Below are 14,985 nucleotides of genomic sequence, written 5' to 3' on the forward strand. Positions count from 1 at the left end.
GATTGGACAAAGGATTTGGAATCCCAGCAGGAAGGTCAGGACCTGCCTGATGAGACCAGGAACTGCCACCCTCCACTCACCCCACAGCAATCCCTGCTCTCAGCTGCCCCCAAATCCTCCTGGAGAGAGAGGGAATGGGGAGAAGAAAGAGCTCTGTTGTTTTGGGGTGGGTTTATTCCCCTGCAGGAAGAATAAATGGGATACTCCCAGCCCTAAGCAGATGGAATCCCAGAAGGGGCAGGGAAATTTCCTACATGACAAACACACATCCAAGTAGTCAAACACACTATTTTTTAATGCAGCTTTGCAAGCCAAGTGTTGAAAATTCAGGACATTGCATGTAAAGCACGTTTGGTCCTCTTCCAAGTTTCCCATCCCCAGTTAAATACTTCATGGATAAAGTAACAATGAAGCATACATGGCACTTGTAGTTAGGAAAACCTGATATTGCACATGATACCGAGAAATACCAGAGTCTGTTTCAGCAAGTGATTCCAGCACGGTTTATCAGCTCCATTTTGATGCCATTGACTTGTACAAAAGCTCTCATTTTAGTGCATACCAGGTGCCCTGTCTTTACAGAGAAAAAAACCTATCCAAGCAGTTTTAGAACAAAGAGGAAGAACAAAATTGGCTCCTGAAGGAACACAGAGTCTTTTATCACCAGCCTCCGTGAGGATAAAGAACATTTCTATGGGAAGATGACTGTGAACATCACCAGGCAACAGAAATTCCAAAGCAATTCCCAAGGGCAGCTGACCAATTCCTGTCTGGGCTGCTCCCATTCCCCTATTCCTGCCAATCCCAAGGAAAACACAAAGGCAAAACAGTTGTGCAACTTCCTCCCAGCCGTGGAGTTCTCTCTGGAAAGGATTCTGTGCACAGTTCTGGGCTGGGACCCTCCCCTGGCTTCAGGAGTCCACAGGCACAAACACAGAGAGAGTGGCCAGTGTCACATTGAGGGAGCTCCAACTGGGACAAACCTGGACCAGGAGAAGCCACCACTACACTCAGGGTGTGTCTGTCCTGCTGTCCTGTCCATCCCCAAGTCCTGCTCATCCCAGAATCTTGTTCATCCTGGAGTCCTGTCCATCCCCAAATCCTGCTCATCCCAGAATCTTGTTCACCCTGGAGTCCTGTCCATCCCCAAATCCTGCTCATCCCAGAATCTTGCTCATCCTGGAGTCCTGCCCACCCTGGCACCCCTGTCCCACCCTGGAGTCCTGCCCACCCTGGCACTGCCACTCCATGAGTTCACACAGCCCCAGCTGTTGTGGGCTCCCACCCCAGCACTTCTCATGAGCCCAGGAGCAGCACTGCAGAGGCCAGACCTCCCTGCCTCTGGGTGTCCCCTGCCTGTGGCCATCCTCCTGCCCTCCTCACCCTGCTCTGGCTGGAAGCACAGCCTGAACCTCTCCCGACACCTCTCTGCATCACAGACAGCTCAGACACCCCAGGAATACCTTGGGCAAAGCCAATCCTACAGGAGCTGGAATCAGCAGCTGCCTCAGGCACCAAGGCAACCCATTCTCCTGCAATATTTGGGAAATTTTAACCTATTTCCCTCTCCCCCCCTCCAACCCTTCACCCCTTCAAACACACGTCATAAAACTAAAAAGACTTGATGATTTTTTTTTTTTTTTCCTGAATACAAGATTCAGCTATCATGGATCAGAAGATTCTACAACAAAGTCCCTGAGATGCATCTGCACGTTAAAAGATTCCAACATAACCTCTCCAGCACAAACTTCCTATTTATTAGAAATGTTTTGAGTTCCAACACGTGGTTTATGAAAACCAATGTTGTTGTAAGAAGGTGAAAATACAGCAGATCAAGTTGCCCTTGTATTTATGCCTCAATTTAAAAGTCATTAACCCAAAAATAACATTCTACTACTTCAACTGTAGTTAAAAGTATATAAGCAACGGGGAACCACGGGAAAAAAAACCCAACTTGTTCTATTTAAAATAATTGTTTTGGCCTCAGTTTGTTGTCATCCCCCAAGCCCTTAACTGCTTTCTTCCTGAAAGTTCATAGACAATCTTCCAGCATCTTAAAAAAGCAATCCAACATCTCTTTTTAAGTGACTTTGGGTTCCAAACAAACATCTCTTTTTCAGTGACTTTGGGTTCCACTGTATTTTGCAACAGCTTGTCAAAAAATACTTTTCCATCTTCCCAAGGAAGCTCAGTTTTCCCTGCTAGGGAAGAGAACTTAAGGCACTAACACATGAATCCTGTCAGGAATGTGAAATAATTTGTTCTTCATGTACTATGACACCAGTTCTTAGCAGCATCTCTCCTGAAAAGGCACTAAACATGGCAAACAAGGAAACTTTGGGAACTTCTGCCTGAGTGGCTTTGCAATTCCCCCTTCCCCTCCCCTCCATCCCCTTCCAAAAAAGGCACCTGGATTGGTTTGATCACTGGTTCCTGCAGCCACAGGCTCTCGCAACCCTGCAGGTTCTATCAGCTGTGAGTAGGAGGGATGTCACACTCTACCCACAGCTCTTACAACCACCAGGAATTCTCTTTCCAAGAGCACACAGAGCAGTTTTGTTCAGCAAACCCAGTGGGTTCCTACCTGAGTAGACCTTAAGGTTGTGTATTGCTAGTCAGAAAAATTCAACAATTCAACTCGGTGTAAAAAAAATTGCACTTCCCCACTCCTTGCCCAAGCCCCGAGATCATTTCAAATTAAATAGCAGACCCTGCTCTAGAGGGCATTTGTAACACAGCTACAAAGAGGTAGCTAAGTGGCACAGGCCAATTTGCCTTCTTTTCCTTTTGAAATATATTCAGCCTTCATTTGCAACAACGTTTTTCAGAGGAAGTCTTGAAGCAAGAGCTGTCTGTTCAGGTGGCACAGGAGGTTACTCCAGCTCGGAGGACTGAGCTCCATGTCCTTTGTGTCCCCACAGGGGCCACCTGGGGGGCTCAGCCTGTGCAGGGAGCAGCTGGAGGGGGAGGAATGTCTGCAGAGGAATGCCAGGCTCCCCTGAAGTGTCCCTGCAGAGCCCTCAGATCAGTCCCACCATTCTGTCGATCTGTCTCATGTAGTTGCTCTTCAGGGGCAGCAGGTACCTCCTCTCATCAGGGACTCTGTTACACTGTGGAGAAAATTTAAACCTTTTTAAAAACTCAAATCCAAACCCAGGCGAGGCCATCCCCTCTGCAACCCTTTCAGATCCTCCCAGTACAGAAAATTGTACCAAACAACACTTTTTACTCCAACATTCCCTTGTTCCTTGCAGACTTCCAGCACAAATCCCATAAATGAGCAGCAAGTGTTTCCTCAGTGCAGGCTGCAGCTTCCAAACACACAGCACAGCTTGTTGTGCAACTGAGATTTCCTTCACTATGACAACTGTGAATGTCTAAAATAATGCTCTTTTCCTGGAGCTTTGTGGGGAGGAGGGAAGGAACCACACCAGAACCTACCAGCAGAGATTTTAAAAACATTGTCCTTAACTGCTCTAGTGGAAGGTGTCCCTGCCCACGGGGGTGGAATGAGATACCTTTAAGGTCCTTTCAGCTGGAACCATTCTGTGATTCTGTGGTTAAAACCAGACCTGCTCTGGTTGGTGATGGGCACTGGAGCCACAGCTCTGGGCTCAGCTGAGCCCTTGCTAAGGAAAGTCCCTTTTACATCCCCCAAACCACACTGAGGAACACCAAGCTTGCCTTAGAGGACCCTCTGCTTCTCCCTTTGCCCCTGACAGCAACACTGGAGGGTTTTTAAGGGCAAAGCAAAGGGGCAAGGGAAAAATAATTGTGAGTAAATTAACAAAGAACAAAAAAAAAATGCAGCAGAACACCTGAAAGGGGACAGGTTTCACCTTTCATAGAATCCCTGACATGATCCCACTGATGCTGTTGCTCAATGAAGATTTCACAGGAGCTTCTCAGGCATTTAACATTTCTAAGGGAAACCCTCTCAGCACCACTTCCAAAGGGCTCTGCTTGTCCAGATTTAACATTTCTAAGGGAAACCCTCTCAGCACCACTTCCAAAGGGCTCTGCTTGTCCGTATTTAACATTTCTAAGGGAAACCCTCTCAGCACCACTTCCAAAGGGCTCTGCTTGTCCATATTTAACATTTTTAAAGGAAACCCTCTCAGCACCACTTCCAAAGGGCTCTGCTTGTCCAGATTTAACATTTCTAAGGGAAACCCCTCTCAGCACCACTTCCAAAGGGCTCTGCTTGTCCTGCCTGCCCATCTCCCTCCCCAGACAGGAGCAGCCCATGCTTTCCTTACGTTGGAGCTGAAGTTGGCTGCCTTGAGCTCGGTGGGTTTGGATTTTTGGGTGCTGTCCCTCCTCCCCAGGGAGGATGTCCTCCCACAGCGAGTTCCGGAACCGCTCGTCCACAGACACCACGTGGCCCTCAGTAGTAAACATGAACTTATTGCCAGATTTGTGCACTGGATTCTCTTCATCGAACAACTGAAGGAGAGATGGGAGAGACAGTCATTGGAGTGTGCCACATCCTTCAGCTCCCAGGAACAAGGAGCTGGGAACGGGTACTCACGCTTTGAAGGGGTCACACAAAAATTACCTTTTAGTGCTAAATAATGCTGGAGCAAATGGAAATGAATAGTCCTAATGCAAGGGATGGAGCTGAGCAGTTAGGAGAGCAGAATAAAAACTTCTCCCACAATTTAAAAGGCCTCTGTTTTTCTAAGCTGCTCTGTGAGGCATTTCTAGGCTGGCATCCACTCAGTCACAGATTTATTTGGCTTTCTGCACTAAAGGAGATTGAGAACAGGGGCTCAGGCAATGTCAGCCCAGAAGCTTTCTCCTGTGGGTGCCAAAGCCCAGCAGCAGAGGCTGCTCCAGGCAGGAGGGCTGCAAGCAGCAATTAGCTCAGAGCTGAGCAGCAGTTCCCTCCAGTCCTGCTCCTTCTCCTTTCCAGCCTCTTCCCAAAGATCTGCAGCTCTCCAGCTTCAGGAACCACTCCTGGGCACCTGCCCCACCTCAGAGATTGGGCTGAGGTCAAAGACGAGGAGCTCAGCCTGAATCACCCCCATCCACAAACCCCAGAGCCCAGCAGCTCGTCATTAATGATACCCCACCTCCAACCCAGCTTCTAATTAATAATTAATAACCTCCTGCCCCCTCCTGGGCCATTTCTGTGCCCAGTGTCCTGGCAGGGAGGAGCCCCCACGTACCAGGTACAAATATTTACAGGTTTCACTGAGGAAAAAGCTCTCCATCCGATCCTCCTTAGTCTTCTCCACCACGTGGTGCAACGTGGCGTAGCCACACCTGCAACAGTGGACATTGGCCTGGGTGAGCTGCACTGTGCTGCTCCCACACGGCTCCCAGAGACCCCTTCACTCCAGAGCACTCCACTGCCAGGGGTGAAGGTCAACTGGAACAATGTGGAGTGCAAGCACTCACTGGTTATTGGTTCTGGGGTGCTGAGGGGTCTGTGATCACCTGAACCCCACTCAACAGCAAGGCCTGACCTGGCCAATCGTTACATATCTGTCTGGAAAATGAGTCAACTCATAACAAGGAATCAAAATTCATTGTCTTCCCCCTGAGCCTTGCAAGAAGTTCAGGTGCTCAGTATTAAAGTCAGGATTCAGTGCTGCTGTCTTGAACTGGAAGCTGATATCCAGCAGCATCTGGCTTAGAGGCCATCCCTCAGCTCAGCTGAACACCACGAGGTGAGACATCATCTTGCAGGATCCCTAGGAAAAATGCCAGCTACTACTTCCAGCAGTTTCTAGCAGCTGATCATCAACAACACACTTGGAAAGGCGGTGACAAAATTCCTAAGGTATTAAGTTGCCACTGGACTATAATTTCATTTTCAGATGGGAAAGAAAGAAGCGCTCAATAAATAAATAAACCATCACTTGTGGCTTTCAAGGAGGGCTGGGTTTTCTGGTTTACCTACATGTGGCAGACTGGATTCTATATAATATTTGTGTAATAAAATGTAGAAATATAGCACTGAGAGAAGAAAAGAACATTGAAGACTGACTTTGCTTTTGTATATTTTTCCAAACTCTGCAGAATATCCATTCCCACATGAAGGTAAAACGGGTTCTTTGTGGCCTAAATAAGGAAGACAGACAAGAGTTAGAGTCAGCAATTTTGAAATCTTTGTAAAAATAACACAACAAAGGCCTATTGGTACCAGAGTCTTGTGTATCACAGCAAACTTATCTTTATAGGAGCATGACTTGGATTAGCCAGTGCAAGCTTCTCACATTTGCTTTAGTGCAATCCTAGAAAACCTGCAGTAAATCCAAACTCTCTGATCCCTTCCTGGTAGGCAGTTATTTCAGTTTATTGTATCTGTGCCTGGACAGTATTGCAAGGAAAGCTGTTACATTTCCTTTCAACAAATTTGGTTGAGCAGTCACAGGTCTCTCTCTGCCCTGTAAAAATCTGCCAGCAGCTTTTAGAAAAGGTTGTTTAGTGTTGTGTTTTGCCTGCCTTATAAAAAAGGCTATTTTTGAAGCAAACAGCAACATTGCACAACACTGCAGTGCCTGCCCAGAGACCTCCATGTGACAAGAGACAGCTCCAGGGCTCTGCCAAACTCCAGCTGGCCACAGGTCAGGGGGGAAAAGGCACTTTCTGAACAAAAAGCAGTTTGGCCAAGCCATGACGTGCAGCTCAGAGAAGTCAAATACCTGATAAAGAAGATATGTGGACTCCACCAGCTCTGGCCTCAGTGGGTAGAAGGGAACATCTGGGGCCTGCAGCTGCCAGTTGTACCTCTCTGGGAGGGCTCCATAGCGTTTCCATATGGCATAATAGAAGGCATGGAGACAAATGGCATCTTCCACATCCCCTATCAACACCTGGGCACCAGAGCAGCCAGAGACACACACACACTTAGAGCTGCAAGCCAGCAAAGAGGACAGTGTGGCATCTAATATGACTCATCTCCCATAAAACACACAGAAAATAACCCCCAGGAAGTAGCAATGTATTCATTCTGTGCAGTAAAAGCTTCAGCAGAGCCTCACAGCTCAGAATACAAACTCTGAGGTTAAAAGAGGGAAGCTGAAAGTCTCTGAGGTCTCGCAGAGAGCAGGCCAGGCCTCCCCACAGCGCTGTGTCAATGCAGAGCTGAACTCTTATCAGAGCAGCAAACCCACGGGTGGGAGCTCAGCTCAGAGCTCCATTCCCAGGCCAGGATGAGCATGGGCCTTTCTACGTGGCCTGGAGCAGAAGGAGAGCTGACCTGCAGTCCAGGGAAGAAGGCCTGCAGAGAGTCAATCCAGGTGTTCATCAGCTGGCCCGTGTACATGTTCACGTTGACGTACAGGGGAGGGTCACCTTCTCCTTCATTGCAGGCCTCCCGACTGCCAGGGAACAAGAGCAACATGGAACTGCTCTGACAGGGGACAGCACAGCACAATGCCACCAGCAGAGGCAGCAGCCACTGCTCTGCTGGGCTGGGCTCCTCGTGGAAGGAACCCAAACGTCAGTCGTGCTCTCAGAGGAGTTAATTCGTAAAGGGATGGAGCTGATCTTAGAGCTCTGCCAAAAAGTCATGCTAGGCAAGATCAGGCTTTCAGAAGAACAAAGCAGCCAATTTAATACATTTCTTTTGCACTGCCAGACTTTTCTCAACCTTAACGTTTATAAATGGGGCAGGAACCAGTTTGGCTTCTCTGCATCTGATCAGTTACCGAGGGATGAGGAGACTACCATGGAAATGAGATTTTGTTCTTATAGTAACAAGGAGAACAGATTTCCTAAAGCATGACACAAAGCACTATAAAGAGCTGTGTCTCAGATCTTGCAGGAGGATTCACTGCTCAGGGAATTGCTGCTGACATGAATCACATACCCTCGCCTCAGGTGGTTCTGGATGTTCTGATAAGCAGCGTTGAACATCTCCAGGTCTTCCTTTTCCCCAAAGAGGATGTAGGACTTCAGCAGGTACTCATAGAACGAATCTGAGCCTGCTCCCAGTCCACTCTGCTTCCCAACCCAGTGACCAGTCTGGATGTTCACAACATTTCCTATCAGAACAAACAAAAAGTTTAGTCTGAGGCTGCAGAGAAAACCCAGTCAAGACTTGGGAATATTACACGTTCAGAAATTCCCAAGGAGGAGGGATCAAAGATTAACATCAGATGAAGTGTTACAATGGTGCATTCATCTGAGGAACACCCACACACATGCAGTTATTTTAAGTACTTTTAGTCATCTGCCAATCTGAATTATATTGATGGGGACACAAATCAGGGCCTTCAGTTCCACTCCCCGGTTTTGTGAAAAACTCAGTTTGAAAACCTGCGCCCTGAGGACTCTTTCAGAGACTCCATGTTTCTTACAAAACCCCAAAGTGCCATTTGCTGCACACAACCCCTGGGCACAGCAGGAGAAGGAGAGACTGAACAGCTACAGAGGGAGCAGAAGGACAAAGGTGAGGAGGACACATGACGGCACAGCCCGAGGCAGGCTGACACAGCAGCCCCCAGACATTACCCAGCAGTCCAGTGTTATTGCTCCTGAGGCTCCACAGGGCCTTCACAGCTCTCCTGGCCACCCACTCGAAGGTGGAATCACCAAGCAGCCTGCTGAGGATCCCAAACTCCACCAGCAAGGATCCAGCTCCTGCTGTGCAGGTCTCATTGTGGCTGTCTGGAGGAACCCCCTTCTTCAGGTTCACCTGTGGACAGGGACAGTGCCAACAGGGGCTGCACTCAGCCAGCTGTGCCCACAGTGCACCCTCACCCCCAGGAACAAGCCTTCTGGGTGGTTTTGTACCCTCATCTCCAGGAACAAGCCTTCTGGGTGGTTTTTGTACCCTCACCCCCAGGAACAAGCCTTCTGGGTGGTTTTGCACCCTCACCTCCAGGAACAAGTCTTTGGGGTGGTTTTTGCACCCTCACCTCCAGGACCAAGCCTTTTGGGTAGTTTTTGCACCCTCACCCCCAGGAACAAGCCTTCTGGGTGGTTTTGTACCCTCACCTCCAGGAACAAGCCTTTTGGGTAGTTTTTGCACCCTCACCTTTAGGAACAAGCCTTTTGGGTAGTTTTGGCACCATGTGCAGCATGGAATGTGCCCACAGACACAAAACCAGCACGTTGCTGCTTGGAAAGCTTTCCTGTGGAATTCCTGACATTCTTCTTCTAGCTTTATAGCATCATGTTTAAAGTGGGTAAGCCTCATTTTTCTCTTACATTTGATAAACCCTTGCAAACTTCACTCCACTTTTTCATGCTTTCAATTAAACATTCAGGCCCTTTTCCTTCTCTGCTGCCCCTCAGCTTGTGCTGTTGAAACCAAGAGCTTCCTCAGTGGATGCTCCTCCCCTTCCCCACGGAACACAAGGCTGAAGGGAAGTTACACCACCCTCAACTGCTTTACCAGGCCCTGAACAGAAGTGAAAATTCACATTTCTACAGCCTGGCAGCTCTGGAGGAAAAGCAGTGCTGCTGTCTCCAGAAATTAAGAGCAGCCAGGCAAGTGCTAATTATAGTTTTGCAGTTTAGGATTGTTCCAGTAGTGGTGACATCCTTCTCCTTGCCAATGCATCTGCTTAAAACAAGAGGCTGCAGCATCCAAGAATCCCAGAGCATCGAGTACCCACTTCAGGCAAATTATAAATTCCAAGCCCAGTATGATAAATATTTCAGAAGAGTTTGATTCTAATATAATTGTTTTAAGCAGCAAGTCACCAATAGAGTCCCTTTCCTCAGCTATTTGCCTTTACATATCCCTTGTTCAGGACAGTATTGTTTGCTGCTGTGTGACACAGGGCAGGCAATGCTGCAGCCAAACAGCACAGGAACAAATGACTCCTGACCCACAGGGAGCAACAAACACAGTGAACAATCAGCCCAGGGAAAACATTCACTAGACAGAAGGAGCAACTTGTATCACCAAAACTTAGGGCAGTGTAACCTAGAGCAGGCTCAATAAGCCAAGTGCACATCCAAGGGCACAGAGTTTCAGCTGCAGGACTGTGAAGGACTGCTCTGAGCCTGTGCACTCACCCGAGGATAGGGAATGCCAGTTTTGGTGTTCTCAAAGGCTGGCAGCAGCCTCACTGCCAGGTCATGGGCCAAGTGCAGCAGCTCATTGTCATAATCCTTAATGGTCATGTCCCCAAAGGGCTGCTTGGTGTCAGTGATGATGATGTGGGCAGACAGCAGGCTTCCCAAAACCCTGGGAGAAAAGGAAAATCCAGGTGTTCAGTCTGTTCTGAACCTCATTCTTATCTAAACACCTTACTGGTGTCACGTCCAACAGATTTATTACTTTGTGCTCCTTACAGGCAGCACACAAAATGATCTGGTTTTCCCCCACCAGTAGTGAACACAGGTAGAAGTCGTGCTGTTGTCAGCCCAAACAGTATCCCAAAACCTGGTTCTGCAGAATTTCCCTAACCCAGGAATTCTTGTAAGAGGTGTGTCCAGGAGTGAAGACCTCCTTGTCCCTGCAAATGGCAGGAAGGCTGTTACATAAACTTTGTACTCAGAAAAAAGAAAGCCTAGCCAAGTGAAGCGGGAACGAACACTGCTTGAGACACTCAGAAAAATGAAACCCTTTAAAATCAGACAGTATCTAAACCCATTTCCATGACAGAAGAGTCTTTTTCATCTAAAATGGAAGTGAAAGTGAGCAGAAGTCCACGAAACAAAAACAACCCAGGGAAAAGCTGTCCCAGGGTTGTTTGCTGGGCACAGATCTGAGTCTCTGCTGCAAGAGCAACAGCAGAAAAGCAGAGTCTGCAAGCACAGAGCCAACCAGTGTCTCGCTGCTCCAGGTCACATGGGGCTGATTAAAATTGTTTCCAGTAAGAAAGGCTGGAGCATTTTCACAGAAGATTAAGAAACAGCTTACTTGAGGAACAATTTAGGGAATAAAGCCTGCCAAAGACCTCCTAATCAACAATTTCACTTTGAATCACACCACCAAGTCTTTGACCTTGTTATTGCTTTAAAGACAGAAATACCACATACCTGATTGTTGCCTCAAAAACTTGGACTGTCGAGTCTTTGTCAAATGAAACTGTGTCAATCACCAACTTCACTGCCTTCTGGAATTCTGAGGAGTTCCCCATTACCTTTTAAAGAAGAACAAAGCTAGTTTGTACCATTGTTGCTTCAGGAGAGGGTTGGGGAAGAGAATGGCAAGTTCCCATCTTAGCCCTGCAGTCAGATTTAGCACACTGAGTGTTCAAACTGCCTGAAGTATCAGTTCAAGAGTTAAGTTTAAAACATAACCCAACTTGCAGAACAATGAAGTTTGATTTAATGTTTATTTGACCAAAGGCCAGTCCAACCTTTCAGGTTCCTGACCCAACACTGCACATGCAGAGTTCCTTTGTGCCTGCTTCCTACAGGTCTGACCTAGGAACTGAATCCACTGCAGCCAGAGACAGACGTAAAATCAGCCTGGGCTTTAGGGGAGCAGCAATGTGGAAGGAAAACACATTCCTACTTGCCTGAGCTCATGAAAAGGCTGGGACATACCTAAATCTTTAACCAAAGCACCAGTGCCAGCTGTCCCCATTACCCAGAGCCGGGGGGAAACACCATGTGTTTGACCTGAGCAATGAGGAGCAGAACAGGCTTCCCCCATGCAGCAGCTTCTGAAACACGAGAGATTTCAGCAAGCAGAACCCTTACATTTGAGAAAAGGAGTTAACACTGCCCTGCTGGTGAGGGAGGACAGGAAGGCACCGTTATCAGCCACAGATCTCAAACTTCTCTGCCAATAAACCCCAACATTTCCCTCACTTCTGCTTTCGGTTCTGCTCAAAGCTGCCCTGCTCCTCACCACTGCTGCAGTGCCAGGGTAGAATGGGAAGGGGTTGATATCCCAAAGAGCCCAAACCACCTTCTGCACCAGAGGAGATGCACATCCTCTCTGCCTCCAGCACACCAGTGAGCCCTGACACTCCAGGAGGCACAAAACCTGCCCTGGCTGCACAGATGGGAATACTGAAACCTGCTGGGGTCTCTGCAAATGCCCAAGCTCCATGACCCCACACCCTGGTACTAACACAGACATGAGCTGCTCCTCACATCACCTTCCAGTTTTATCAGAAATGCAGGTGAGAAGCAGCTTCATTCCCCTCCTTCCTTTCACCACTCTTCACACAGATCTGTGTGTCAGTCAGGCCCTCTCTGCCAAGTGAAACAACCAGAGCTCTTCTCTATTGTGCACACAATGAACCCTCCTCCTGATGGACCTTTCAGCAGCTCACAGCAGCTCCAGCTCAAATCCACCCATCCTGAGCACCAGAGTGACGGCACAGCCCAAAGACATCTCATCTGAACCTCGGGGAGGAGCTCCAAAATTTCCACTGCCTCTTCTGGGAATCTCTGCTGACATCCCCAACTACTCTCATTCTGTCACCCCCATGTGACACTGCTGTTTTGTGATCCAGATGTTAGCTCATGATCCAGCTGTTTGCACCAGCTGGGCAAGCCCTGGGGAGGCCCCTCAAACCAGGGCAGGTCCCAGGGTGACCAGGGCAGTCCCTGGGGTGGCCAGGGCAGGTCCCAGGGTGACCAGGACACTGTCCCCACGCCAAGGACTCACCGCCAGCGTGTCCAGCGCGTCGATCAGCGTCAGGGAGTAGTTCCCCAGCACATCATTGATGTTCAGGTTGGAGCTGGAAGGGCAGAACCACAGAATTGTTAAGGTTGGAAGAAATCTGTGCAGATTATCCAGTGCAACCTCCTGTCCAGGCAAGGTCACCTGGAGCAGGTGACACAGGAAGTGTCCAAGTACATTTGAATTGTCTCCAACTCCTTGGGCAGCTGCTCCAGAGCTCTGCCCCGCTATGAAAAGCAGTTAATTCTAGTTCCTGAAGGGAGACTACAAGAAATATGGAGAAGGACCGGAGTGACAGGACAAGAGGAAATGGCTTCAAACTTAAGGGGAATAGGTTGACACTTGATATTAACAGGAAATTCTTCCCTGTGAGGGTGGGCAGGGCTGGCACAGGGGCCCAGAGCAGCTGTGGCTGCCCCTGGATCCTTGGCAGTGCCCAAGGCCAGGCTGGACACTGGGCTTGGAGCAGCCTGGGACAGTGGGAGGTGTCCCTGCCATGGCAGGGGTGGCACTGGGTGGACTTTAAGCTCCCTCCCAAGCCAACTCATTGCACGATTCGTGCGGAGTTGGAACTTGTATTTTACCCTATGGCCATTCGCAACTGTGCCGTGGCCGGGCAGCGCCGGGAGGAGGCTGGGCCCAGCCTGAGCCCAGGGAGACACACCCGGACCGATGCCAGCCCCGCGCCCGTGCCCACCCCGGCCCCAGCAGCCGTTCCCGGTGCCCCCAGCCATTCCCGGGCCCCTCAGCCATTCCCGGTCCCCCCAGCCATTCCCGGTCCCCCCCAGCCATTCCCGGTCCCCTCAGCCGTTCCCGGGCCCCTCAGCCATTCCCAGTCCCCCTCAGCCATTCCCGGGCCCCCCAGCCATTCCGGGTCCCCGCAGCCATTCCTGGTCCCCTCAGCCGTTCCCGGTTCCCCTCAGCCATTCCCGGTCCCCTCAGCCATTCCCGGTTCCCCTCAGCCATTCCCGGTTCCCCTCAGCCATTCCCGGCCCCCTCAGCCATTCCGGGTCCCCGCAGCCATTCCCGGGCCCCTCAGCCATTCCCGGTTCCCCTCAGCCATTCCCGGTTCCCCTCAGCCATTCCCGGTCCCCGCAGCCATTCCCGGTCCCCGCAGCCATTCCCGGTCCCCGCAGCCATTCCCGGTCCCCCTCAGCCGTTCCCGGTCCCCGCAGCCGTTCCCGGTCCCCTCAGCCGTTCCCGGTCCCCTCAGCCATTCCCGGTCCCCGCAGCCATTCCCGGTCCCCGCAGCCATTCCCGGTCCCCCTCAGCCGTTCCCGGGCCCCTCAGCCATTCCCGGTTCCCCTCAGCCATTCCCGGCCCCCGCAGCCATTCCCGCTCCCCTCAGCCATTCCGGGTCCCCTCAGCCATTCCCGGTTCCCTCAGCCATTCCCGGTCCCCCCAGCCATTCCCGGTTCCCCAGCCGCTCCCGGCCCGGCCCCGCTCCCCGGCCGCACTCACGGGTCGCGGCGGTCGGGCCCGCGGCCTCGGCAGTGCAGCGGGTCGAGCTCGTCTCTGGGGAAGGCGTGCTCCATGTAGCTGTCGTAGCCGAACACGAACATGCCCCGGGCCGCGTCCCGCAGCCGCGCCCGCAGCTGGGGCGGGAAGGCGCCGCTGTAGCGCCGCTCGTACTCATCGCCGCCCGCCGCCGCGCCCCACAGCCGGGCCCCGCGCTCCGCAGCGCCCGCGGGCGGGCCGGGCAGCGCGGGCGGCCGCGGGCCGGGGCAGGGCAGGCGCGGGTGCAGGCAGAGCCCGCGGGCCAGCGCGGGCAGCAGAGCCAGCAGCGCCTGCAGCCCGAGCCGCAGCAGCAGCAGCCCCAGCACCACCGACCGCCATCGCATGGCCGCCCGCGCATAGCGCAGCGGCGCCGCCCGCGCCGCGCCGCGGCCCCTTTAAGAGCGGAAGGGAAACTCTCGCTGGGAGCGGCGCAAGGCCCGCCCATGCCGCGCTGCTATTGGTGGAGCCGGCAGCGGCCGCCGGCCATAGGACGAGCCGCGTGTCACTCCAGGGCAGCGCCCGGCGGCGTTAAAGGGGAGGCACGGCGCGGGGCTGTCGTGGCACGGCCGCGGCCGTCGCTCCGCCCGGGCGCAGGGTCGGGGCGGGGCCGGGCGATGGGCCGTGCCCCGGTGCCGGGCCCTGCCCCGCGGTCACAGCCAGCCCCGCAGCGCTCCGAGCCGCGGCACGGCCCCTGCACAGCTGGGAAAGGCCCCGGCGTGCCGGTGACAGCGGCTGCACGGCGGCAGGAACTCCTCCATGGAACGGCTGATCGGGCCTTGGAACCGCCCAGGGAGGGTTGGAGTGCCCTAGGATAAGGGACAAGGTGACGGGGCACAGCTTGGCCGCGATGATCCCGGGGGCTTTTCCAGCCTCGGTGCTCGGGGACTGTGTGACACAGTGAGCCGCGGCTGCGGCAGCCCGGGCCGGGGCTGGCA

The 14,985-nt window shown here is 51.9% G+C and overlaps 1 protein-coding gene across 1 annotated transcript; it reads right to left on the reverse strand.

The window, feature by feature from the left end:
* Positions 1 to 1,736: 1,736 nt before the first annotated feature.
* EDEM1 (ER degradation enhancing alpha-mannosidase like protein 1) lies at positions 1,737 to 14,473 on the reverse strand. Its single transcript, XM_066327146.1, is given in 13 exon segments — positions 1,737 to 3,110; positions 4,260 to 4,311; positions 4,313 to 4,446; positions 5,172 to 5,268; positions 5,996 to 6,069; positions 6,654 to 6,824; positions 7,211 to 7,331; positions 7,823 to 7,997; positions 8,467 to 8,650; positions 9,982 to 10,153; positions 10,951 to 11,054; positions 12,539 to 12,611; positions 14,015 to 14,473. Coding segments are annotated over 13 exon segments (1,827 nt in total). The 5' UTR covers positions 14,395 to 14,473; the 3' UTR covers positions 1,737 to 3,020.
* Positions 14,474 to 14,985: the final 512 nt, after the last annotated feature.

This window comes from Sylvia atricapilla, chromosome 11 (assembly GCF_009819655.1).
Source record: "Sylvia atricapilla isolate bSylAtr1 chromosome 11, bSylAtr1.pri, whole genome shotgun sequence".
NCBI classification, from domain to species: Eukaryota; Metazoa; Chordata; class Aves; order Passeriformes; family Sylviidae; genus Sylvia; species Sylvia atricapilla.